Source organism: Salminus brasiliensis, chromosome 9 (genome assembly GCF_030463535.1).
Source record: "Salminus brasiliensis chromosome 9, fSalBra1.hap2, whole genome shotgun sequence".
NCBI lineage: Eukaryota > Metazoa > Chordata > Actinopteri > Characiformes > Bryconidae > Salminus > Salminus brasiliensis.
Genome location: NC_132886.1, coordinates 4,731,936 through 4,757,852, shown reverse-complemented (window position 1 = coordinate 4,757,852; position 25,917 = coordinate 4,731,936). Strand labels below are relative to the sequence as shown.

The window sequence follows — 25,917 nt, the reverse complement described above, 5'->3', positions numbered from 1 at the left end:
GCTCGGTGGTTTACTGGGACAGCTGTCTCCTACCAGGATCGACGGGCTCTCCCGATCCAGTGAGTGGTGAGTAACAGCAAGTCTCATTGTGAAACTGAAAGCATAATGCCAAGAATACTTCGGTTTGTTTGTGTTGATTGTGAAATAAAGGGACCTTTTTATACAGAACCTCTGGTGTGGAACCTGAGTTATTTGACGATCCTCCCTTTGATTCAAAATTTCACAAAACAGCAGGCTACATTAACACATGAACTAATGGGATAACAGGGAAACTCATGGCTGGTATCATTATTATTATTTTTGTCTTATTTTATTGGTATATTATAGTGCAGCATGCCCTATAATAAATAAAGGGGCAGTGGTGGCTCAGCGGTTAGAGTGCCGGGTTATCGATAACAGGGTTGTGGGTTGATTCCCGGGCTCTGCAAGCTGCCACTGTTGGGCCCTTGAGCAAGGCCCTTCACCCTCTCTGCTCCCCGGGCGCCCACCGCTCTGGGTGTGTGTGTACTCACTGCCCCTAGTTCACTAGTGTGTGTGTGTGTGTGTGTGTGTGTTCACTACCACAGATGGGTTAAATGCGGAGGACACATTTCGCTGTGCAGTGTACACTGTACAGTGACAAATACAGGCACCTTTACTTTACTATGCGTTTTGGCAAAAACTTGTGATCGGATCACCTAAAATGCTGCTGTAAACAGACAAGAATCAGACCACTGGTCCTACTGGTTCCCTTTTGTACTAATTTCAGTTCATATGTCACTGTAATGAAAAGCAGCCCTGAAGGGTAATATAATGAACAGTGAAGCCTCTAAAACCGTACCCCACAACATTTACATTTACATTTATGGCATTTAGCTGACGCTCTTATCCAGAGCGACTTACAAGGTCACACGTATTACAGCGTTGGGCCAATGTAGTGTTAGGAGTCTTGCCCAAGGACTCCTTTTGGTATAGGGCAGCATAGTCACCCAGACTGGGAATCGAACCCCAGTCTCCTACATGGTGTGGAAGCTCACTGACAGCTAGTGGTGTTATCTGTTGCGCCACACCAACAACGTCGCCCGTGGCACCGGACTCATAGCAGCCAAAGATCTTCTGGTGATGATCTTCTTCTGGCCATGGGCCCCGGATATAAACATCATTAAAAATCTGTGGCCAGACCTCCAAAGAGAACTGCAGCCCAAGAATCTGCTGTGATGGTACAACAAACAAGGTGTTACTAGGTACTGACTTTGCAGATTGCCCAAACTTTTGCCTTTTAGGAATCAGGTCATCTTTTTCTCATCAGCTATTCACAGTAACAGAATTTTGACCAGGGGTGCCCAAACCTTTGCATGCCACTGTAAATGAAGTTGCAGACATCACTAATAGTAAAAGATGGAAAAGGTCGTCTTCCAGTTAACGTCTTAATGTTTTATCTGAGTTTCCCCCCATGAGTTTCCCCCCATGGTTATTTAATAAGCACTGGGTTTGTTGATTACCCCACTGTTCTTCCCATCTCGACTCCTTCCAGAACTGAGCACCCCCACCCTGCAATCTGTGACTAAGACTAAGCTCTAGTCTGAAAATGACCTACTCCGACAAATCACAGCTTCCTTCTTCATCTCGAGAGGACGGCTTCCTTTGCACATCTGCCGTCTGTCCGTTCTGTTGACAGGCGGCTGCTCCATTCTGTGGTGACTGGCCGTCCTTCTCCACATCTACAGCGCAATTCCAACTTCAAATACAAAAAGAAGGCTTGTTTAATAGACGGTACACACACTAAACATGGCAGGATGGCTGTAAACTGACTCGGCAGGGGATACTGTGCGTTTCCCATCTTTGGAAACCTTCCGATCAGCATATTATCACTCTGAATGGAGGTATAAGATCCTCCTGTCTATCCTTGCCGGTCTTGGAATTACCGGCTCTGCATGGCGATGGTTTGCATCATACCTGCAGGGACGCTCATACCAGGTAACATGGCAGGGCGACACGGTCGCTCCTTGTAGTCTCTCCACTGGCGTTCCACAAGGCTCGGTTCTTGGTCCTCTTCTTTTCTCACTCTACTCTAGCTCTCTTGGTAAAGTGATATCCTCTCATGGATTCTCTTACCACTGTTACGCCGATGACACTCAACTCATGCTCTCTTTCCCACCGTCTGACACACAGGTTTTTGCCCGTATCTCAGCATGCCTCGCCGACGTCTCTTCTTGGATGGCGGCTCACCACCTCAAACTCAACCCCAGCAAGACGGAGCTGCTGTACATCCCGGGAACTGCTGGACCAAGAAACGATCTTGCCATCACCTTTGAGAACTCGCTGGTCACCTTCTACAGAAGCCCGCAGCCTTGGTGTAGTGATGGATGATCAGTTATCGTTCTCAAGTCATGTTGCAAACGTAACTCGGTCCTGCAGATTTCTTCTGTACAACATCCGGAGAATTCGACCCTTCCTCTCTAGAGAGGCCACCCAGGTCCTTGTTCAGTCTCTCGTCACTTCCAGACTTGACCACTGCACCTCTTTTCTGGCTGGTCTCCCTCTGCGCACCATCAGACCCCTGCAACTCATCCAGAATGCAGCGGCACGGGTCGTCTTCAATGTCCCTAAATTCAGCCATGTCACTCCACTGCTGCGTTCTCTCCACTGGCTTCCTGTAGCTGCCCGCATCAGATTCAGAACCCTGACGCTGGCCTACAAAGCCCAGAACGGACCAGCCCCTCCGTATCTGATGGCAATGGTCAAAAGCCGATCCGCACCAAGAGCCCTTCGAGCTTCAAGTACGGCTCAGCTCGACCCGCCATCCCTCAAAATCTGCGGAAGACAAGCGTCCAGGCTCTTTTCTGTCCTGGCACCAAAGTGGTGGAACGAGCTGCCCCTGGGTGTCCGAACGGCCGAGTCGCTCGCTGTCTTCAAACCCAGACTGAAGACCCACCTCTTCAGAGAGTACTTGGACGAATAGTTCTATGGTCGCCTTATTGTCTTGTGTTTAGTAATGTCTAAGCTTAGAGGTATCTTTGAATTATTAGTCTATAATAATAAGCGTCTGCTAAATGTCGTAAATGTAAAATGTAAAATATATGTAAAATAAATGTATAATATTTTACATTAAATACATTTAATACAAGTAATTTAGAGCATTTCTATTGGTCCATTCATCCAGAATTATTCTCACAGTGTACAGAAGCAGCTACAGTGTTCAAACCATGGAGAAAACTAAAAACAGACAACATTGGAGACACAAGTTTTTACATTCATCTCTTTCCTGAACTGTGTTCACAGTTTGCCTCCCCGTTCCTTTTCTAGCCAATTAGTCTGGACCTCAGGATCCTCAGCATCGGCTCCCTCTCACCTCTCGGACGCTGAACAAGTGGACTCATCCGATGAAGTCCAGTCAGCTCTCGGTGTGGTGTAGTACGTTTCCGCCACGGGTTTTCCTTTAGAACAGCTGTGAAAACAGTGAAATCCAGCAGAAGAATCTGATTAGTTTCTGCACTCCAGGCTCCAGTCGGTGACCCTTCCTCAGCAGATGTACAGCCACTTTGTCCAGCAGTGGTCCAGTCTTCACACAGCCTTCACGACTCGCCCCATTTCATTTTCCCTGAAGTATTTGTTAGACGTGAAACCCCATAAGACGTGTGATCTGTCTGGGATTAGCAAAGAACCAAAGGAACCAGTGAGCAGGAGATAATGGACCAAAACACACTGGACACACCAGGAGGACCGACCAGAGCCCAGAGAAGTAGTGGAGGTTTTAGGGCAACTGGCTGATCAGTTATTAACACTCAGTGCTGATAAATGAGTGGTAAGGGTTTCTGTATTACACATTATTTCCATTAGCTGTGTGATTTTGGAGGTATCTGAACTCGGCCCTTCAGCTTAGGCCTACCTGAAGCCCCCGACCCCATAGATACACATCACAACAGTGATGGGACATCAGATGGTGGGACATCAGGTTTCCCAGTTTTCCCAGCACAAGAGGCCGACACCACCTTCTGACAACGTTGTAGCAATGTTTCACAACAGCAGACAATGTTATGTGTGTTTACTGTGGGTCAACACAATGAAATAACCCTGGAAATGAAGCTAGTGCTGGGATATGGGCTTTACATCAGGCAGGCAGGCAGCTGGCCAGCTACGGAGGGGTCCTCAGCGTGCCTGCTTTGTTTTAGGGTTAGTTTTCGGCACAACCCCGAGTGTGAAGATGTGGTGGGGGAAACGTCGAAACCCCAAAAACCCGAAGATCTGAAGCGAATGGCTGAAGTTTATTAATAAGGAAATTCCGCAGAGCTTTAGCCTCAATGTCACCATCAGCTTTTTATTATTATTATTATTATTATTATTATTATTAGTCAACAAGGAACAGTAGACTGTGGGGTATGCAGATTAAATACATTAATAATAACAAATAAAATAAATAAAAAAATAAAAATGTCCAATTTCAAAACACTGGGTCAAAAATCTGGGTTGCCAGATTGGCGACACTGAATCTGCAAGACGAGCTTTTACAATAACAAGCGAGCTAAATGCAAGCACTCGAATAACCACCTTTAAATGACTTTAAATGACTTTAAATGTCTTAAAATGCTCATTTCTACTAAATTACCTGAAGCTCAGTGCTTCCTTGTTTAGGATGAAGTCCTTCTGGACTCTAAGCTGCCTCCATCTATCAAACGCATCGCCAATATTGACTCAGGTTCTCCCCCGCCTCTGGTCGTTGAGCTTTTTAGACGGATGCAGCGGTTTTTTAGGGTGGGGAGCACCTAACGCTGTTTCTGCGGGTCCAGGTCGCTTGCTCGCCTCCATGGCTGCAGGGCTCTGTACGGGGTTTCTGCGCTGTTGTGCTGCGTACCTGGCAACCCGGGGGGGGCGGGACTAGGACCGGGCTCCAGACATGCTGGTGCTTAAAGCTGGGTGTTCCTGTAATATCTGATAACACAGCCTGATCATTTTAGTTAGATTTAGAGTTTATAATAATAATTAATTATAATTTCTTAAAAGAAGAATTTAATACTTTTAAAACCTGAAAAATGACCAAATACAGCTTTCAGTGCTCTGAATAGAGGGGTAATACTGCCCAAGCCTACTTGTATGATATTCAGTGATCAGCCATATTGTAATAAGTTGCATTATAATGCATGACACTGATCTGTATAATAGTTTATCATAGTTCTGTATAATATATTTCTACAGTGCAGTTTCCTTCTTGCATCCTTCAGAAAACTTAGATTTTGCTTATTCTGAATTTCTGCAATATTCCTCATAAGAATAGATGCATACAGATCTTTGTAGCTAAAATATACATTTTTTTGGGATATATGCACTTTCAGTCTTACGCCTCTAGTGGTTGATCTAAGAATTGCAGACACTGCTTATTTGTTTATCTCCAGTTCCCGTATAGGAGCACTGTGTAGTTCTACAATTCCAGACTGTCTCCATCTGTTTCTCTGGGTACTTTGTTTATTCGCCTCCTCTCACCCTATTCTTCGATGCTCAGGACCCCACAGGACTGACCAGCACAGAGCAGACTGTAAGGGGTGTTGGGTGGTGGGTCATTCTCAGCACTGCGGTGATACTGACATACTGGGAGTGTGTTAATAGAGTGTGTTGCCCTGCTGGTACGAGTGGATCAGACACTCACTGTCCACTCTATCAAACACTCCTACATGGTTGGTCCAGCTTGTAGATGTACATCCTGTAGTCCTTCCATAGTGGCCACAGGATGTTGGAGGTCGGTTAGAGGACTATTCTCAGTTCAGCAGTGACAGCAGCGCTGAGAATGACTGACCCACCACCCACATACTACAGCCTGCTCTGCGGTGGTCAGTCCTGTGGAGGTCCTGAGCGTTGAAGACCACACAGGTTGAAAGGAGGCTGCTTCTATATGGAAAATGAAGCTGGTATGATGGACATTGAGTGGTGGGGTTAATGAGGGAGGTTATATGTGTGTGTGTGTGTGTGTGTGTGTGTGTGTAGATTTTGATGACTGACAGCACATTCATGATGTTCTAATCAACTTTATTTTGTAACAGCGGAGAAGAACATCCACCTCAGGCTTCCTAGCAGAGAACTATAACCTGCAATGCTGTTGTACTGAGAGCGTACAGGAATGTAAGGCACCTTGGGTAAGAAGAACCAATCAGGAACCAAACTTCAGGCCAGTGTTTAACCGCAGAAATCTGCTAAACCTTTCAGAACCGTTAAACGTTCAACCAGTCCGAGAACACCTCCTTGGACAGTTCCCGAATTGGCCTCTAGCATAGTCTTCTTGAGCAGACCACACCTGTACAACTTTACATAGAGTTCTCAGCTCATTAGGTCCACCAACCATAGCTACACTCACTGGCCATTTTATTAGAAACACCTTACATGTAGATGCACTTCATAGCTGTAGCTGCAACTGTAGTTCTTCTGTCACCACACCATTTCTCGTCTCCACCCCAGACATGAACGAAAAGGGACCACCAGAGGCCGAAATTTCTCCCTTTCCACCGGAGGCCAAAAAACTGTGCAGCAACAGACGGACTGCACCGAGCAAGCACACCTATATGTTTGGTGGTGTTGATAAAATGGTCAATGACTGTAGGTATAAGGCAGTGGAAAAGTCAGTGTGAATAATCAGTGATCTAATGCCTCATTTCGTCGCCTTCCGTTTCTTCCTCCTAGCGTTCTTCCTCCGGCCTCTTTTCTTCTTCTCCTCCTTGTCAGAGTCCGACTCGTTGCTCTCCTCCAGATCACTCTGCAGTTCCACGTCCAGCTCCCCAGCAGCAGCAGAACTGGAGGAGCTCCTTCTTGCTCGCTTTTTCCGCTGAGCTTTTCTGGCTGCGTTCCTTACGGGTCTGGTTCTGTTCGTGTTCTCCTCCGCCGAGACCGGCATGGACTCCATGTTGTGTCGTCTCAACATGTGGTTCTTCAGGCTGATGTTGTGGTTGAAACACTCTCCACACTGCTCGCACATGAAGGGCTTCTCTCCTGTGTGGAGACGCATGTGGGACTTCAGGTGTCCGGCCTGGTTGAAGGAGCGCTCGCACACCTCGCACGTGTAGGGCTTCTCTCCGGAGTGGACGAGCAGGTGCCTCTCGTATCCACTGAGAGAAGACAGCGTCCGGTCACATTTGTGGCAGGTGTACTTCTTCTGACCTCTGTGGCTTTTCAGGTGTTGATTCCGTGCGATAAAGTCTTTGAACTTTGCAGGGCAGTCTGGGCAGAGGAAGGCCGGCTGGTCTTCTCCGTGAGTCTGTTCGTGCTCGAGCTTGGATGTTCTCGTATCGAACACCTCCATGCAGAACTTGCAGAGGTGGGTGTAGTCTCTGTGCAGCCTGCGGTAATGCACCTTCTGGCCGACCTCCGTGGCGAAGCGTTTGCGGCACAAATGGCAGGAAAACGGCTTGACCTTGTACTCACACACGTGGCCCTTTTTGCTGGGGTCAGACTGGACCCTGAAGGTCTTGTTACAGTCCTGGCAAACTGTGCGTTCGTGAAGGTTTTCCGTGGCACCGTGCACTTCTATAGCGTGCTTATGAAAACTGTGTTTGTCGCTGAAATGAAGAGTGAAGCCTCTGAAACCGTAGCCCACAACGTCGCCCGCGGCACCGCACTCATAGCAGCCAAAGATCTTCTGGTGCCGCCGGACTGTGCACTGCACGCGTGCAAGTGCCCCACAGTCTACGCACCAATATATGGGTTTAATGGTGTTCTGGAAGAGCTTCTGACGCTTCATTTTAAACTCCTCTTCGGGACGTCGCTCTTCTTCTTCTCCTCCGGAGCTGTCCGTGGATTCGTACGAACTCGAGACGCTGGTTTTGGAGTCGTTTTCTGAATCGTCCAGCTCTCCCTCTCCAGAGAAGTGGTCAGGAATTTCTTCTTCCTGAGCAGTCAGTGATGTGTGAGGAGGTTCAGTTGCCTCATTTGCATGTAGATCAACATTAAAACCATTGCCTTCAATGTCAGGCTTTTCTTGAACTGAGGAAAACGGAACTTGATCCACGTACGTCTCCATTAAAAGACCCTCCACCTCCCTCTCATAGTCATCTTCCTTTTCTTCCTTCACTACAAAACTAGTGACGCCACCGGTAGCATGTCCTTCTTCTCCTTCTTCTTCTTCCCCCCGCACATCACCTCCATCCACTCTCTCCTCCTGCTTTATGGGACTGTTGTCATGACTCTCATGCTGCTCTGTGCTCAGGTCACTCTGTGCATCGCAAGCAGCACTGGTCACAGGTAAACTGGCCACCTGGAGAGGAGAGCAGAAAAAGCTTAGAATAAAGAGCAAAATATGTCAGCTTAGACATCTCCAGGTAGTCCATTATGGATTCTGGGGCGTGTTTGAAAACATTTATTTTAACTTCATTAGAACTTGTTTCCAAAGTCTCACAGAAGTTTGTGGTGAGGATGAAGGAAGTTGAAAAGTGCACCACAACTCCAGACTGTCAAATTTGACAGGTCAAAATCTGGCAGGTCCTTTCTTCCTCAGTATAACGGGGGTTTCCATTTGCCTTTTCTGCAATCCTACCAATCTAGCAGTTCTCTATATAACTGACCTCCACCATTCCAGTTAATTGCCATTTCTTAGTTATGTTACAAATTGAGGAAATGACATCCTCTGCTCTCTTCTTAGAACCTTCTCCTGCTTTGTGGGCTATTTTAATGTATGGGGAACAAGGCAGCTGCTAAAAGGAGGACTCCCATGGATGCTGACTGTCGGGGAAAGGTTTGAGGAGTCAGTAGTATTTCTGGAAGTTTGAAGTAGATCTGGGCAATATGATGATATTTTATCGCATCGTGATCAATTTTGTTATTGTGATAGACAATATGCTTTTCTCAGCATTTTGAGAACATTGTTGGTGCCTAATAAACACTGATCCACTGCATGTTCTATTACAAACACTGTAATTAGACTGGTTTAATTAGATCTAGTGCAGCAGTCATTGAATAAAAACCACTGTACCCAGTCTGGGAGAGTATCTGAATAGTAGTTTTTAAGAGTCTGTCACTACTAATGTATTTAGTCTGTGATTACATGTATCGTGGCAAATGTCGAAGTATTGTGATAAAATATTTGTATCATATCGCCCAGCCCTATTTTGAAATCTGCCTCAGCAGGCCTTCCCTAACAATTACAATGTGAATAAGCCATTGCTCTAACAAGCTCAATACAGCCTGAAACTTTACAAAAAGGTTTGTCTTCTACACGCAGTAACGAGGGTTCACCAGGGGGGCCAAACCTTTGTAAGCCACTGTACGCTATATAGTACAATTGATCAACTACATCAAACATCAGTGTATATTGGAAACATCTAATACCTTCTCCTGATATACACACCTCTTCCTTTACCATTTGGGCTGACTGGGAGGTCCACACCCTGTAGCTACAGCAGACCAGGCACTCCTGTCTGAAAAGGAGATTCCCTCCTTTGCCTTTCCCTCGAACACGGCATTCACTGGAGCACTCCAGACAGCGGAACATCAGCGTCACCAAAACCTCCTTGTTCAGACTCACATAACTGCTCCTGTAACACAACACAACACAACACCTATAACTACACAAGTAAACCAGATGGAGATCTTAAAATCCACAGTGGACTAGTTCAAGAGGTTTGGCTGAAGGTTTTGCCATGGGCCCCGGATATAAACATCATGACAAATCTGTGGCCAGACCTCCAAAGAGAACTGCAGCCCAAGAATCTGCTGTGATGGTACAACAAACAAGGTGTTACTAGGTACTGACTTTGCAGATTGCCCAAACTTTTGCCTTTTAGGAATCAGGTCATCTTTTTCTCATCAGCTATTCACAGTAACAGAATTTTGACCAGGGGTGCCCAAACCTTTGCATGCCACTGTAAATGAAGTTGCAGACATCACTAATAGTAAAAGATGGAAAAGGTCGTCTTCCAGTTAACGTCTTAATGTTTTATCTGAGTTTCCCCCCATGAGTTTCCCCCCATGGTTATTTAATAAGCACTGGGTTTGTTGATTACCCCACTGTTCTTCCCATCTCGACTCCTTCCAGAACTGAGCACCCCCACCCTGCAATCTGTGACTAAGACTAAGCTCTAGTCTGAAAATGACCTACTCCGATAAATCACAGCTTCCTTCTTCATCTCGAGAGGACGGCTTCCTTTGCACATCTGCCGTCTGTCCGTTCTGTTGACAGGCGGCTGCTCCATTCTGTGGTGACTGGCCGTCCTTCTCCACATCTACAGCGCAATTCCAACTTCAAATACAAAAAGAAGGCTTGTTTAATAGACGGTACACACACTAAACATGGCAGGATGGCTGTAAACTGACTCGGCAGGGGATACTGTGCGTTTCCCATCTTTGGAAAACCTTCGTCCAGCATATTTTTGCCGTCCAATGAAAAAACTGTATCTCAAAATGCTGACTTTACAGGAGAAGGTTGAATGAAGGTTAATGTTAAATAAGAGTTTACCCAAGTAATTTAGAGCATTTCTATTGGTCAATTCATCCAGAATTATTTACACAGTCCATAGAGAGAACTAAAAACGGATGAAAATTGAGCTGCATGTTTTTCATTGGACAGCAGTGAACAAGCTCAGACGAGCCAGAGCCCCAACCAGTCCTGACCAGGTGCCTGCCTGCAAGACCCTCGAGCGCATCATGAGATCAACTGAGAAGATCGCCGGCACCTCCTTCCCCTCCCTCCATGTCCTACACAGCACCGCCCTCACTCGGAAAGCCCTCTGCATGGCGAAGGACCGCCGTACCCACCCGCTACACAGCTTTTTCAGCCTGCTGCCATCAGGGAGGAGACTGCGGCGTCTCCAGGTGAGTACCAGCAGACTGAGGGGCAGCTCGGTCCCTGCCCTGCCTCCCCTTTCCCTGTCACCCCCTTAACAGACAAACTTTGGATCCAGCACACAAACAACACACAACTCAGCATCATCACAAACAGCTTATGCACACGTCACTTCAAGAGCCTATAAGCTACAATTAGCACTACTGTTTATATCTGCACTGACCACACCCAGATTTTTAATCTGCTGCATATGTCACTTTGATGTTTGTCATTTCAGGGAGCTCTATGGATACATTTCTTGCTTAGTGTTATTAAATGTTTAATGTTCAAACTCGCAGTTCGCTTCCCTGTTCCTTTTCTAGCCAATTAGTCTGGACCTCAGGATCTTCAGCATCGGCTCCCTCTCACCTCTCGGACGCTGAACAAGTGGACTCATCCGATGAAGTCCAGTCAGCTCTCGGTGTGGTGTAGTACGTTTCGGCCACGGGTTTTCCTTTAGAACAGCTGTGAAAACAGTGAAATCCAGCAGAAGAATCTGATTAGTTTCTGCACTCCAGGCTCCAGTCGGTGACCCTTCCTCAGCAGATGTACAGCCACTTTGTCCAGCAGTGGTCCAGTCTTCACACAGCCTTCACGACTCGCCCCATTTCATTTTCCCTGAAGTATTTGGTAGAACCTGCTTAAGTCCTGAAACCACATAAGACGTGTGATCTGTCTGGGATTAGCAAAGAACCAAAGGAACCAGTGAGCAGGAGATAATGGACCAAAAAACACTGGACACACCAGGAGGACCGACCAGAGCCCAGAAAAGTAGTGGAGGTTTTAGGGCAACTGGCTGATCAGTTATTAACACTCAGTGCTGATAAATGAGTGGTAAGGGTTTCTGTATTACACATTATTTCCATTAGCTGTGTGATTTTGGAGGTATCTGAACTCTGCCCTTCAGCTTAGGCCTACCTGAAGCCCCCGACCCCATAGATACACATCACAACAGTGGTGGGACATCAGATGGTGGGACATCAGGTTTCCATACCTAGTGTTTTTTTTAATATCTATCCAGGAGAAATGTCAACAGTCATGCAAGACCTTGGACTGGAGGTCCAAGGTCCTGGTTTGGGGAGAAGGTCCTCCATCAGGCTTTCTCAGGCCCTTGGATGGAGCCACTGCTTTAATAATATCTACATATTCCACAGGTCATTTGACCTAATAAAAGGAGGGAACTATCCTAATGCACCCTTAGGTCATGTCATTAGCTCATGGTTATGAGGGGAGTTCTCCAGGAGCCCCAGCTTTACGAGCTGGGGGCGCATTAATAGCAGGCGCTGTATTTTAGGCTCGTCCGCAGCTACACGTCAACACTGCAGTCTATACTCCTTCTTAATGCCCTACTTTCATCCACAGACATTAAAAACACATGCAGGCTTATGCTACTGGCGCTTCTTCCCGGATAAAGGCAGGCACTGCCCCCCTGGCGCCCCCCTGGCGCTCCCCTAGCGCTCCTCCAGCGCTCCTCCAGCGCCGGTGCCGGTGCCATAACAAAACACCGGGCTAAACCACGCAGCATCTCCACAGGGTGTTCGTGTCGCTTCCGACCGACACCACGTTAAAACCCGTCGCCCTTACGATAACTTATGATTAAGCCTCACTCTATTTACCTTCCTCCACTACAGCAAGTGTGCCACCATCTGGTCACATGACCTGAATTTGGTGTCTTCCACGCTCCCCCCCCCCCCCCCTCCTTCCGTCATGAATGGTATGTTCCATCGTATGGCGCCCGGCTCTAAACGCAGCCCTGTTTGTGCGTTAGGGCGTCCGATGTTTTTATTATAGTATCAGAGGCGTAGATTAGAAACCTGGAGGGATTTAAGACTCTAGATAATTTTTATAATTTTTATTAAATTACTAGTAAACACCGGGGCTCACGTAGAAACCTCGTAGCGCAAGATGGCGCAACACTAGCTATAGTACATTTCTGCGCAAGATCGCGATTAATTATTATGTAATAATAATAATAAATAAATATTAAAAATAATAATAATAATAATAATAAATAAGTCACAGACCTATCTAGTAGAAACACGGCAACATCCTCATCCCGCTTCAAGCCCTCCCGTGTCCGCAGGTCTCTCCACCGTCCAAACGCCTCCCCGATGTTCACCCGTGTCTTTGCCCTCGCCTGATCCAAAAACTTTTTGTACTGCTTTTGCTCGAGCGATCTTTTCCTTTTGGGCTGTTTCTCGGACATCTCTCCTTGACAATGCGGGTCTGCTCAACCCAGCAGATATAGCTAGCTATCTCCCACCGCCTCTGCTCGGTGAACGGCCACTAACGCCCCCTGATGCTGATTGGCTGGAGCGGCCTTGTGTTTCTCGGTCCGAGCCACTTCGCTTATTTCTTACTTAACAATTTACCTTCCTATTTAAAGCTGGGAGTTTATCCAGAGCGCAATTAAGAAGAAAACTGTAGCTGAATTTGACAAAAAAGTGCACTATAATAAAATCGCATACATCGCCTTTAATGGCTAGTTTTTTTGTTTTTTTAATAATAATAATAAACGATGCCGACAATGTTGTGTGCGTTGTTGAGTCAATTAGTTAGTTAATTAATTATGTTGCGATTTATATATATATGTATATTATTTTTTTATATTAGCTATATCAGGCAGGCAGCTAGCTAGCCAGCCGCCGAGGGGTCCTCTGCGTGCCTGCTTTGCCTGGGGTTCGTTTTCGGCACAACCCCGAGCGTGAAGATGTGGGGGAAAACGTCGAAGCGCTGCAGCGTTGTCGGCTGTCGGCAGGAGAACGTGTCGCTCCACTCTCTCCCCAAACAGCCGACGATCCGCAGCGAGTGGCTGAAGTTCATTTTTGAGGAAATCCCGCAGAGCTTCAGCCCGAACCTCACCGTGTGCTCTGCGCATTTCAGCGCAGACTGTTTTGTCAACCAGGAACAATACAATGCGGGGTTCGCCAAAAAGTTACTGCTTAAGGAGGGGGCGATCCCAGACTTCATAAACTCCACCGACAAAACGCAGCCTGTGAGTACACCCCTGCCTGCTCCCCTCTCTAACCAGCAGCCGGCCCGCTTTCTGCGAGGTAGTAAGTTGGGCTCTTACTGGAATTTGTCCCGTTCCACCTTAAACGCAGTGGGAGCCTGAATGGAAACACTGCAGCATTTAAGGTGGAATGAAAAAATCCTGTAAGAATCACAACTCCTTTTTTTTTTTGCCTTCTGTATTTATATTCATTTATTCAAAGCCATAAAAAGCCTCAAATAAATATTCCTCATATAAATATTGTGCTAATTATTATTATATGTGTGTGTGACACACTTGTCTGACCTCCTAATATCATTTAAATATTTTTTTGGGAGTAATGTTACTTATAAATAGTGCTATATTGACTTCCCTGCCCTTCACCCTGTCCCACCTCATATTCCATGCCCATCACATCCATTCCCACCTTATGTCCTGTCCATACTGAATGTCCCACATGTCCATTCTGTCCTGCCTTTGGTTCTAAAATACATTAAATGTCACTGCATTACTTTTGATTTGCATGGATTTGTCTTTTTCCCTATGATATATATTGCTGGCAGTGGTCTTTACGTATTGAAGAAGCATCAGTGCTATATTATGATGAATACCACCTTAATTAGAATGACAATATATTTGTTTATTTATTTATATTTATATATATATATATATATATATATATATATATATATATATATATATATATATATATTTTTTTTTTTTTTTTGGAGGTGACAAGAGCAACGATGATTTGTGACCATGTTGATTATTAAGAGTGCTATACAGACTATACTGCCCTACACCCTATCCCACCCTGTCCCACCCTCTCCCGTCCAGTCCCACCTCATATTCCATTCCATGCCTATCACACCTGTCCCTACTGCATGTCCCATATGTCCATTCTGTCCTGCCTTTGGTTCCAAAATCCATTAAACGCCACTGCTTTCATTTTCTTTTGCATTAATTAGTTTTTTATTCATAATATATATATATATATATATATATATATATATATATATATATAAGTATTAATGAATAAGTGCTATATTATGATGAATACCACCTTGGAATTACAATATATTTGTATATAAAACATACTTATATTTTTCTTATATATATTTTTGGAGGTAAGGGCAAAGATGATTTGTGACCATGTTAATTATAAGTAGTGCTATACAGACTATACTGCCCTTCACCCTGTCCCACCTCAAATTCCATGCCCATCACATCCATTCCCACCTTATGTCCTGTTCCTACCCCATCCTGTCCCTACTGCATGTCCCACATGTCCATTCTGTCCTGCCACTGCCACTGCTTTCATTTTTTCTTTTCCCCTATGATATATATTGCTGGCAGTGGTCTTTACATATACAGGAAGCATCAGTGCTATATTATGATGCTGTTATATTATGAATACCACTTTTATCAGAACAATAAAAGCAATTCTGAATATAAAAATCAATCCAAAAAGCATATATTAAAATAAATACATGTCATTTGTCTAGCAGCACTATAGGCAATGGTGTCCTCAAAGTCCACAAAAGGTGTTTTATGCATTTAAATTGCATTATGTTTACAAATGGATTGGATTTATAGCTACATGATGGCACATATATACACTATATATATATAATTTTTTTGGTTTCGCAATATTAGCCCTTTTTTAGAGTAATGTTTGAAGCTATATCCCAGAGACAGTTGTTGCATTCCTGACGCTCTCAGATGGAGGTGGCCAATATGAAGAAAATTCATCATTTTTGTAATAAACAGTATGGTTTCTGAGTATATTCTGGGTGCTGGAGTGGTATAGGAACACCACCACCTTCTCCACAGCAGAGTGGGTTTAGCTCTCTGGCCAGGCACTCACACCCCATTAAACCAGACTGTATGTAAGAGCTCTGGATTAGAGTATCAGACAGACACTGTAAATGTAAAATATAAATATTTTCAGCATTTAAGAGAACACCGACCAACTGCATGTTTATCACAGAGACCAGCGTTAGTCCTGTTTAATTTACAATAAAATATTGTATTATTTAGAATATAAATAACTGGGCTAAGAGGTGTTGAGAGTAGGTATTAATACCTGTACATTAATGTACATACCTGTCAAAATCACAATACACATCAAGATCAATCGCCATATTGCCCAACCCTACCATCAGGACCTTGGATTGAGTGTTGTCACTCAAGATGATAATTTAACGATAATCAAATAATAATTAAATAATAAATAATGGCTACATTCTGTAAGGAGCGTTGATTCAGCTACCAACGTTAGCTGGTTGGCAACTTCTAATTTGCCCAAAAACGGCCTCAGCTCAACAGTCCAGGAAAAGGAAACCCTTTCACCTACTTCACCTTTAATTGGAAAAGCAGATATAAATATTACATATGTGACCATGTCCTCCGTATTATTCACCAGGCCCTCAGAGCTGAGCTGTGAAGCTGCGGTGCTGTGCTTATACTGGAAGAGGAAATGGCCTTTGCACTAGCAGCAGTAAATCTAGGCAGCACCCTGCATTTTAAAAAGGTCCTTAATGCGCCTCGTGGGATTAGTTCGTGTTTTTCCACAGTTTGCAGCAATTTTCCAACCCTGAGCCTGGAATGTTTGGTGAGGTGGGGTCAGTTGGGTGGATTGTGTGGATTTTATGATTGGGCTGATACTCTGAGGATGCAGCGTATGTTTTCATACAGTCTCTCGCTCTCTTTCTGTGCACCAACAGTATGGCCGTCAGCTGGAGAGGACTGCTGGGAATGCTGGTAGTCCTGATGGCCAGTCCCTCCTTATACTGAAATGTGAGGTAGGTGTTCTTACAGCTTAATAAAAATAATAATAATACAAAAATGTGCATTAGCTGATTTTCTCTCTGCTTTCTTAGTAATTTAAAACTTTTTGGAGCCAGAGAGAACCTACACAACCTCAGCGCCTCACATTGCTCCACCCCTATCTCCTCAGTACCCCCTTTACTCCACCCCATTTCTGTCTGTCTGGCAGATTAAACAGGGGAAATTCCAGTAATTCCTGCATCACTGTGGGCAAAATATTGACTTGACTACCCTTCACCCTGTCCCACCTCACATCCATTCCCACCTTATGTCCTGTGCCTACCCCATCCTGTCGATACTGAATGTCCCACATGTCCATTCTGTCCTGCCTTTGGTTCTAAAATACATTAAATGCCACTGCTTTCATTTATTCTTTGCATGAATTTGTCTTTTCCCCTATGATATATATTGCTGGCAGTGGTCTTTACATATAGAAGAAGCATCAGTGCTATATTATAATGAATACCACCTTAATTGGAATTACAAAATATGTATTTTTAATATATATATATATTGGAGGTAACAAGAGCAAAGGTGATTTGTGACTATGTTAATTATAAAGAGTGCTATACAGACTATACTGCCCTTCACCCAGTCCCACCTCATATTCCAAAATAGTCTGGGGTTTAATCTGCCGGCCTGGTGGTTATCCACCGGCCTCTGAAAAGGTGTAAGAGGACAAACGAGTGGTTGGAGAAAGTTATTCTGGCCTGTATGTGCTGTGCAGAAGAGGCGTATGCTGTCCATACTGAGGAGAATTCAAGAATTCCTAACAACCTTCAAGGCCTTATGCCCATGTGATTGTGACCGAGCCAGACAGAGCTAAAGAGCGTGCTTATTAAAAGGTCATAAGTCCCTAAATTATTATTATTAAGTAATGTATTTGTAAAACAATTAATTATAAGAGTGTAAAGGTGTGATCTCCAATCACTCCCATCAGCGTCAACCGGGAAGACCGTGAAACTGCTGATTTACTGTCCAGCATATCTTAGACCTGTGCCGCTGGGTGGTCATTGAGGGTATGTTGCCATTAAAGACGCTCATATACTGTGCTGTTCATTTAACGGTTTATCATGATAATTCTGCAGAGGATCGTTTGGCTTCAGAAAAGTAGGATGGGCACAAATTTGAGTAGCGAGATATTTGAGAAAGTCTTAGGAGGGATGTGTTTTTTTCATGAGCAGCGTGTTCACTGTTTTCATGCCTCTTCTGAAGGATGATGAACCCTTCTGGTTGAACGATGGCTCCCCAAGTCATACACCGCGAACACGTGACGTCGGGCTGCAGTGTGACCCCCTCCCGAAGCTCGTCAGGACCGTAGGAACGCAGCTGTCAGCCAGCACTCTGATACACAAACGGAGCCAAGGTCAGCAAGACAAACGCATGCTCTCTGTGTTCGGACTGCCTAATTTATTCACGCCTGTCTCACAGACTGACCCGATTCCTGTCGTGTAGGTGTTTTGGTTGCTCCTAAAACCAGGGAGACTGGCGTTTGCACAAACAGGCGGGTAAACCAACTCTTTCGCGAGCTGTCGTCCAACCTCACGAAAGCCGAACACTCTGCAGCTGACTTCTGTGATGAATCCCCTTCTACATCGCCTGAGGTTGTGGAGACGGCTGAATCCCCAGGGAACCCACAAGAGGAGTCACCGGTGGAGATAGTGGTGGTAAGTGCAGTGGGCATGGAGACCCCATGGGGGATAGAAGTTAGAAGATGGTCTTCATTCGCCAGGTCTTTTTTCGATGTCCACAAGATGGGCGGTAGACCCCTTTGTACTGTCCAAATGTTTGTAGACATTCCTTCGAAGTTACAACCATTGCTGACTCAGATGTGCAAATGCACACACAGCTGGTCTAGTCCCTGTAGAGAAGTACATATCTAATATGCCAATAGAATAGGACTCATCAACATGAACCTATTGGCCTAATGCCAGGCATGAACTAGAAGGGTATAAAGCCCCCCAGCGTTGAGGTGTGGAGCAGTGGAAGAACTGGAATGATGGTGGTGGCGGTGGTACTCCATCCAGTACTTTTAGGATGAGATGAGTTGGTGATCATCCAAAATCCTGACCTCACCAACAGTCTTGTTGCTTATAGCAATGCTAGGATAAACTCTCAAACTCTTCAGAAGCTGCTCTGCGCCGGTGCGGACCCCGTTAGACGGGTTACAGTTTCTTTTCCTGGTCCATTTTTCATCAGGAAGTGGAAGTGCACACATGGAGTCTTGTAATAATCATCAATCGACAATTTCGTTCCCCTTAAAGAAGCCTCAGCTTCAGCAAGGTTTGATGAGAGTGTGACCACGTCGGCATGCAGTTAGCACTATGCTAACACATTAGCTGAGGATAGCTGAGGTCCTGGCATAAAGGTTAACCATTCAGTAACAAAATCATGACAGATTTTGCCTCACGAAGGTAATGCTAGTATCCACTAAGCGAGCCGTGCCGTGCCAATACCACAATATTAGCCACGGTATTGGACGAGGCCTGTAGCAGACTCAAGTGTGCTAAACTTTATTATGCTACTTTGCACTACAGTGTTCTTGTCGCCACATTAGTGATCAGTCCACACATGAAACAGCTGTTCTTGAACGCATTGGCTACAGTCCCCTCATTTTTCTGTACCGAAAATATACAGGGGGCGTAAATATGGAGCCAATCCCCTTAAACAGCCTATGACCCTTCAGACCCTCTTCCAGAGATTAGCCCCATCAGTGTTTACAGAACTCCCTGTAGTTACTAAGGAGTAAGACACCTTAGTGTGTACTGAGCCTTGCTGCGTTAATGGGTTAAGCCCTCCCACCGAACAGTTCTGTGGCCCTTATTATGGTTAGCTAACTCTGCCAAGAAAACTGGGCCCAGCCCGGTTTGTACGTTTTCCATGACGCATGTGTACGGAAAAGACACTGGAACGGCTTCCAGTGGAAAACAGGCCAATGAATGAGGTCTCCCCAATACTTTTGCCCATTTATCATAGATTGAGTATGGCATTTCAGCTTGTCCATGGTACCAGTATTGCGCAAGATGAGCTTTGCAGTACCTGAGAGTCATAGACCTGGTTCAGGGTATATTTGTAATCTGAGATTTTGGGGCATTTTGAGTCATTCCAGACTGGATGTTTAATCTCCCGTTTTCCTTAGAAGGCTGAGGTGGTGTCATCTGAAGAAGAGGCAAACGATGAGGATGAGGATGAGGACGTCTTGAGTGATATGGAGGACGAGGATGAGGAGGAGGACGAAGAAGGTGATCCAGAAGATCCAGAGTTCTTACCTGCTACTTCAGGTCAGAGCTCCGAGAGCTCTAAGGAAGATGAGCTTGATGAAGAGTCCATCTCCCACAAACCCTTTCAGAGCACCTTCAGACCCGATGTCTGGTGTTTGGACTGCGAAGCTCACGCCGGGATTTCTTGTACCATAAAGAAGCACCAAAGGGTCTACTGCTGTCTGCAGTGCGTTTCTGAGGGCAGTGTGGAGGTCCAGTGTTTGGAGGACCTGCCCGTTCGCTTTGACAGTAGAATCAGCTTCCATAAACACGCCATTACTGTACACGGTGCCCCGGAACAGCCGCCCGAGTTCAAGACGTGTGAAGACTGCGGTAAGCTGAACAGGGTGGAGGATGAGCATCACGTCTGTGAGTGTAAGATAAAGCCCTTCTCCTGTGAGCTGTGCTCCAAACGCTTCCTCACAGAGAACGGACGCAAGGTCCATTACCGCAGACTCCACGGCAACTACACGCACTTCTGTAAGTACTGCATGATGAACTTCACCACCAAAGAGTCCAAGCTTCAGCACGAGCAGGTTCACAGCACCCGGGGTTTACCGTACAGATGTCCAAGCTGCTCTCTGAGATTTAAAGACTTTCATGAGCGAAACCAACACCTTAAAAGCCACGGTGGCCGGAAAGGGTACCTCTGTAGCACATGCGGCATGAGGTTCTCCAAGGCAGCCAGTTACGAGAGGCACCTGCTCGTCCACTCTGGAGAGAAGCCCTACAGGTGTGAGGTGTGCGAGCGCTCCTTCAACCAGGCCGGGCACCTCAAGTCCCACATGCGTCTCCACACGGGAGAGAAGCCCTTCATGTGTGAGCAGTGTGGAGAGTGTTTCAACCACAACGTCAGCCTGAAGAACCACCTGCTGCGACAACACGGCATCGACACCAAGTATCTCCCTACGAAGGAGGGCAAGCGGATAGGTAGACCGTTCAGTGACGTTCCTGTGAAAAGGAGATTTAAGGGACGGAGTGAAATGAGCGCCCAGCCCTGCTCTTCTGCTTCTGCTGAGGAGTTCGAGGGTGAGGATATGATGTTTGGTCCAGACTTGGACAGTCCGGAAGAGGAGAGCGAGGAGTCATGATTTGGTTGCAGAGGAAGCAAAGAGAAAGCCAAGATATCTATGCTATACTGTTATATACAGGAACATTTACAAGGGGTGAAGAAAACCCTTCTTTTACTCAACATTGGGTTCATTTTCTTTTTTGTTGTAATTATTTAAACAACACAGGCTCCTTTGAATGGTATTTTATCATAATTAATAACAGCATTGCTTGAGATATCAGAGTTTTTCTTTGCCGCTTAAACTGTAAACACAATGTTAATGTGTTATTCTACACAGACGTAACGAGCTAAGGCTTCGTAATCATGTTCAGAATTAGTCCTGTATATAAAAAGCCTTGTGTACAGATGTAGAAATAGTCAGACCTCAGTTTTCAGTGTCAGATCTCAATTCATTTTTCTTCTATTTTCCTCCAAATTCTACTATTTCTCTTGGCTCCTCGTCTGGCTCCTGCATCTCTACATCAGTGGTTCTCAAACCAGTTCTTAGGGCCTCCTAGATGACCCACATTTTGGACTGGTTTTAGAGCCACTCCCCCACATCAGTAGCCATATTCCACATCCTGGAGATCTGTTTCCCGCAGAGTTTCGTTCCAGCCGCAATCTACAGTCTAATCTATCCGTGCAGGGACTTCTGAAGAAGGTAATAAGCTGGAGCAAGCGTTGCAGACTGTCAGAACTAGGCTCTGCAGCAGGGGTGGACAATCCCAGTCCTGGAGGGCACAGTCCGGGAGTAGGTCTGTTATAGACGGGGCTGGACTCCGGCCCCTGTTGCCCACCCATGCTCCACAGGAAGGCGAGACGGCTGGGTTGGTGGCCACTAAACACTAAAACAAGCACCGTCCTCATAGGCTAAACTGCTTTCCATGATGCCTTCTGTGTTCTGTTTAACATTTGACTAACATTTCTATTATCCTATAGCATATGACCAATCACCCATCAAATTTAGCATGGACTGTAAACCAGGTAGTAACAAATTGGTCCAAACCGTGGGTTTTCAGCTCCGGTCTGGAGTTGGATCATTGCATTGAGTCACCAGAATAAGCTATTATGATATTAAGAGTAAAAGTGCTGCTGTAAGGGGCTTAAACTTAAAATTAAAAAATAAATAAATATTACCATTAATATTGCCTACAGCAGAGGCAATTTCCCAAACCTGGGTGTTGGAAATCACAGGCCTCTAGCATTTGTTCCTAAACCTCTCCTCATTGACCGTCTCCAAGGCAGTCCAGATGTTTGCTCCAACTCTCCACACAGTCATAAAGGAACACGAGGACCATCTACAACCCATGTCTTCAAATCTGGACCGTGAATCCAAGTTTCCAGCCCTGGATTTTGTTCTGGATGGAAGGTAAGGGAACAGGTAATGTGACTGATTTGCCTTGTAAGGTCACACCTACCAAGGATTACAAGGTCCAGCTTTGAAGATCTCTGATCTACGAGTTTGAGAACCACTGGAACGTTGGTCAACCAGTGGATAACTGGTTCAATTTTATTTTTCATTATGAAAGAAACCGAAATTGCAGCTGCATGTTTTAGATCGATCCCTGCCAGATCCTCTAGAGGGCGCTAGTAACGTCAGGATTTCAGATTAACCCAATCTAAAGAGAGTCAAATGTGCTGTAAAGGTTCTTTACTTTACATTTGTGTTGTGTTTGGGGCTGTAATGCTAAATTGTACTCCAGTGAAGACTGGATTTGGGTTTTTCTACTTTTCCAGCTTCTCAAGGCAGTAGAGCTGAATCCAGTGAGGTGAAGTAAGGGCAATAGAATTACCAGGATCAGCAAACACGGTCAAACTGGGTGAGAATAAGGTGTATGTATTACTGTATGTACGTATGTATTTTATTATTTACTCACTAAATCCATGAAAATATTTACAGTATCTCATTGTAAAAGCTCTTATCTCTCAGGACTGGTCCAAACCATGTGGAATCAATGCAGCCCTGACGTTGTTTTCCACCTAGGAGGACGTTTTGATTTTGACCGATTCGTCCAGCAGCGTACGTCCTCTTTATCATTACAATATAATGATTTACATTTATATTATAATATAATATTTACATTTATGGCATTTAGCTGATGCTTATATCCAGAGCGACTTACAGGGTTACTCGTATTACAGAGGAGGGCCAACGTATTAGGAGTCTTGCCCAAGGACTCTTATTGGTGTTGCGCAGTATAGTCACCCAGACTGGGAATCGAACCCCTGTCTCCCACAAGGTGTGGTAGCTCACTGGTAGTGGTGTTCAGATCTGTTGCGCCACACCAACCACACACGGATCATCTCGTATCTCAGTTTCAAAAGACAGGCTTTTATTTTGCCGCTACTGAACTGGTTTGTTTGGGACGCAGCGGTTTATCTGATGATTTCACTTCATACTGAGATTATTCATTCTTTTATTTTCTATGTTTGCTGTCTGTGTATTATAATCTTCTTGCAGTGTCGTGCATTTGATACTAAGCTCTTATTTCTCGGTGTGTAAAAACGTTAAATATTCAAAATAAAAATGGATAAAAATGCAGATGAACACCGTGAATCTTTTTAAATCAGCATTCATTTTTCCAAGGACTTCAGGCACCTCACCACTGGACCACTTATCCGGACACTTGCGTTGCCTGGTGCTGCTCTACGTTGTTCTTTAGGGATGGAGAGGTCGTTTGCATAGCAGTTTGCATTTGGCAGACAGTAGTTTATTCCAAACTAGCTCAAAGCGACAGTTTCTACTGAACACACACACACACACACACACAGTAGTGAACTAGGGGCAGTGAGCACACACACACACCCAGAGCAGTGGGCAGCTGGAACAACTCCAGCACCCAGGCAGCACCCAGGCAGCAGTGGCAGCTTGCCGAGCCCGGGTATCGAACCCACAACCCTGTCATCAATAGCCTGGAGCTCTAACTGCTGAGCCAACCACTGCCCCTAAAGGAAGCATGCATTTACATCAAGGGTGGGCAGTCCTGGTCCTGGAGGGCCAGATTCCTGCAGAGCTTTGTGCTTTTCCTGCTTAAGCCCACCTCGCTTCCACTCGCCTGTTAATTGCCAGGTTTAGTAGGTCAGTTAGAGCAAACTGTGCTTGACTCCAGCCCCTGTTGCCCACCCCTGCTTTAGCTTTCATCTTCTCCAGCATCACCGGAGCTATTGATGAGTTTCAGAGGCTGATAGCTGGGCTCATCCTGAAAATGCAATCCAGCTTACTGTAAAAAAGGGCATGTTATTTAGCCACACCCACATTCTTCGCTTTTTTTTATTTAGTCTTTAATTTTCCCACTGCAGCAGCGCCCTCCTGTGGCTGTGTTTGGCCTAATAATAATAATAATAATAATAATAAAAATAATAATAATAATAAATTATACTAATTATCACTAACTTTTTTTTTCTATGAATTCCGCACTACTGTGTATCGGATATGTATGGGTCTCAGTATCGCATGTCGTCGTTCACACTGCCACACACAACATAACTGTGTCACATATGACGATAATTATGATTAAAAAGATCAGATTTGGGCCACGTTTGAACCTGCGTGAACGTGGCTTTGGAGACCTCTCTGGTGAGAATGTGTAATTGCACCGATCGAGTAGAAGAGTACTTTTAAAACGTGAGTTGTGGAGCGGTTTCCTTTCAGAGTGGATGAATCTGATCACTGCAAGTTTTCATTAATTCAGTCAGGATGAAGGAGATGTCTTCAGAGGATGCAAGAAAAAAAGGTTACAGCAGAATAACCTGTTCAGGATTGAAACCATTTAAATGCAGATACAGACTGTCACTGTCTACAGCGAAAAGGAGCGTGGTTTTTAGTTGAAGGTAATGCAGGTGGAATGGATTCGGTCCAGATTCATGTAAATACATCGCTTTGTGAAACTGAATTGTGGGTTTAATTGAGTATTTAATTATGTGTTCATTCAGCAACTGAATAAACACTGTATGGCATTTAGCTAACACTCTCATCCAGGTTATTAGTACAACAGAGGAGGGCTAATGTAGTGTTAGGAGTCTAGCCCAGGAACCCCAGTCTCCCACATGGTGCGGGAGCTCACTGGCAGGAAGTGGTGTTCTCTGTTGCGCCACATCAACCACTTTATAATATCCAAATAATTACGGTCAAACCCTTAATGTTAACTGCATGTGTTCAGACTGCTGTTTTATGTTACAGAAAAACAACCTTTAAACCACCCTTATTTAATCCAACTGCAGAGATTAGTTAATGGTGAAACTGAATAATGTGTACAGAGCTATCTCTCTAGGAACAACAACAATAATAATAATAATAATAATAATAATAATGTAATACTATAAAAGTGTATAAGTAAAATAATAATAATATGATGATAATGCAAAACAGACAGATTTTTAAGAATGGTTATTACTGTAAAAAATAATATTGTAATACTATAAACATGTATAATTAAAATAATAATAATGCAAAAAAGACATGCTTTTAAGAATGGTTATTACTGTAACAATAATAATAACATATGACTATATAAGTGCATAAGTAAAATAATAATAATAATGATGCATAAATAGACAGATTTTTAAGAATGTTATTACTGTAAAATAATAATAATAAAATAATGCTGCAAAAAGACAGTTTTAAAAAATGTTATTACTGTAATAATAATAAAAATATTATTATATTTTAATACTATAAAAGTGTATAGGTAAAAATAATAGTAATGATGATGATGCAAAAAAGAGATGTTTAAGAATGATTATTACTGTAATAAAATAAATAATAATAATAATGATAATGCAAAAATAGACACAGATTTTTAAGAATAGTCATTACTGTAATAATAATAATAATAATAATATTAACCAACAGTATAGACTATATGAATAAAAAATAAATACTTAATAAAAGAAGACAAGATTAAAACTAGATCATGACTAAAAAAAAACGCAGTGTTAAATTTGCATAAAATAAATGTGCACTGAAATCAATTCACACAGATGAATACTGATTTGATGATTAGATGATGGA

At 44.3% G+C, this 25,917-nt stretch overlaps 2 protein-coding genes across 3 annotated transcripts in view; one reads left to right on the top strand and one right to left on the bottom strand.

Annotated features, from left to right (window-relative positions):
* Nucleotides 1-5,980: 5,980 nt before the first annotated feature.
* Nucleotides 5,981-25,917, bottom strand: part of LOC140561924 (uncharacterized) — a 20,984-nt gene continuing 1,047 nt past the window's right edge. The window contains exons 2-5 of the mRNA XM_072687194.1: nucleotides 11,144-11,239; nucleotides 10,052-10,192; nucleotides 9,302-9,488; nucleotides 5,981-8,212 (exon numbers count right to left, since the gene is read on the bottom strand). Of these exons, the coding sequence (XP_072543295.1) occupies nucleotides 6,614-8,212; nucleotides 9,302-9,488; nucleotides 10,052-10,192; nucleotides 11,144-11,239 (2,023 nt within the window). The 3' untranslated portion in view covers nucleotides 5,981-6,613. The remainder of the gene's footprint in view (nucleotides 8,213-9,301; nucleotides 9,489-10,051; nucleotides 10,193-11,143; nucleotides 11,240-25,917) is intronic.
* On the top strand, nucleotides 13,441-23,444 carry LOC140561926 (uncharacterized). Of its 2 annotated transcripts, none has more exons than XM_072687198.1 (5): nucleotides 13,441-13,769; nucleotides 16,493-16,570; nucleotides 17,811-17,961; nucleotides 18,051-18,262; nucleotides 19,738-23,444. In XM_072687198.1, exons 1-5 carry the CDS (start codon nucleotides 13,485-13,487, stop codon nucleotides 20,944-20,946), a joined length of 1,935 nt encoding a protein of 644 aa, XP_072543299.1. In that variant the 5' UTR covers nucleotides 13,441-13,484; the 3' UTR covers nucleotides 20,947-23,444. The 2 variants fall into 2 exon arrangements, with proteins under 2 accessions (XP_072543299.1, XP_072543298.1); XM_072687197.1 differs by having other exon boundaries at nucleotides 19,735-23,444.

Bases quoted from the DNA above. Each gene is read 5' to 3' on its own strand.
- LOC140561926 (XM_072687197.1), top strand. From the start codon at position 13,485: ATGTGGGGGAAAACGTCGAAGCGCTGCAGCGTTGTCGGCTGTCGGCAG. The intron at 13,770-16,492 runs GTGAGTACACCC...GTGCACCAACAG, and splicing joins CCACCGACAAAACGCAGCCT to TATGGCCGTCAGCTGGAGAG. The intron at 18,263-19,734 runs GTAAGTGCAGTG...CGTTTTCCTTAG, and splicing joins CACCGGTGGAGATAGTGGTG to AAGGCTGAGGTGGTGTCATC.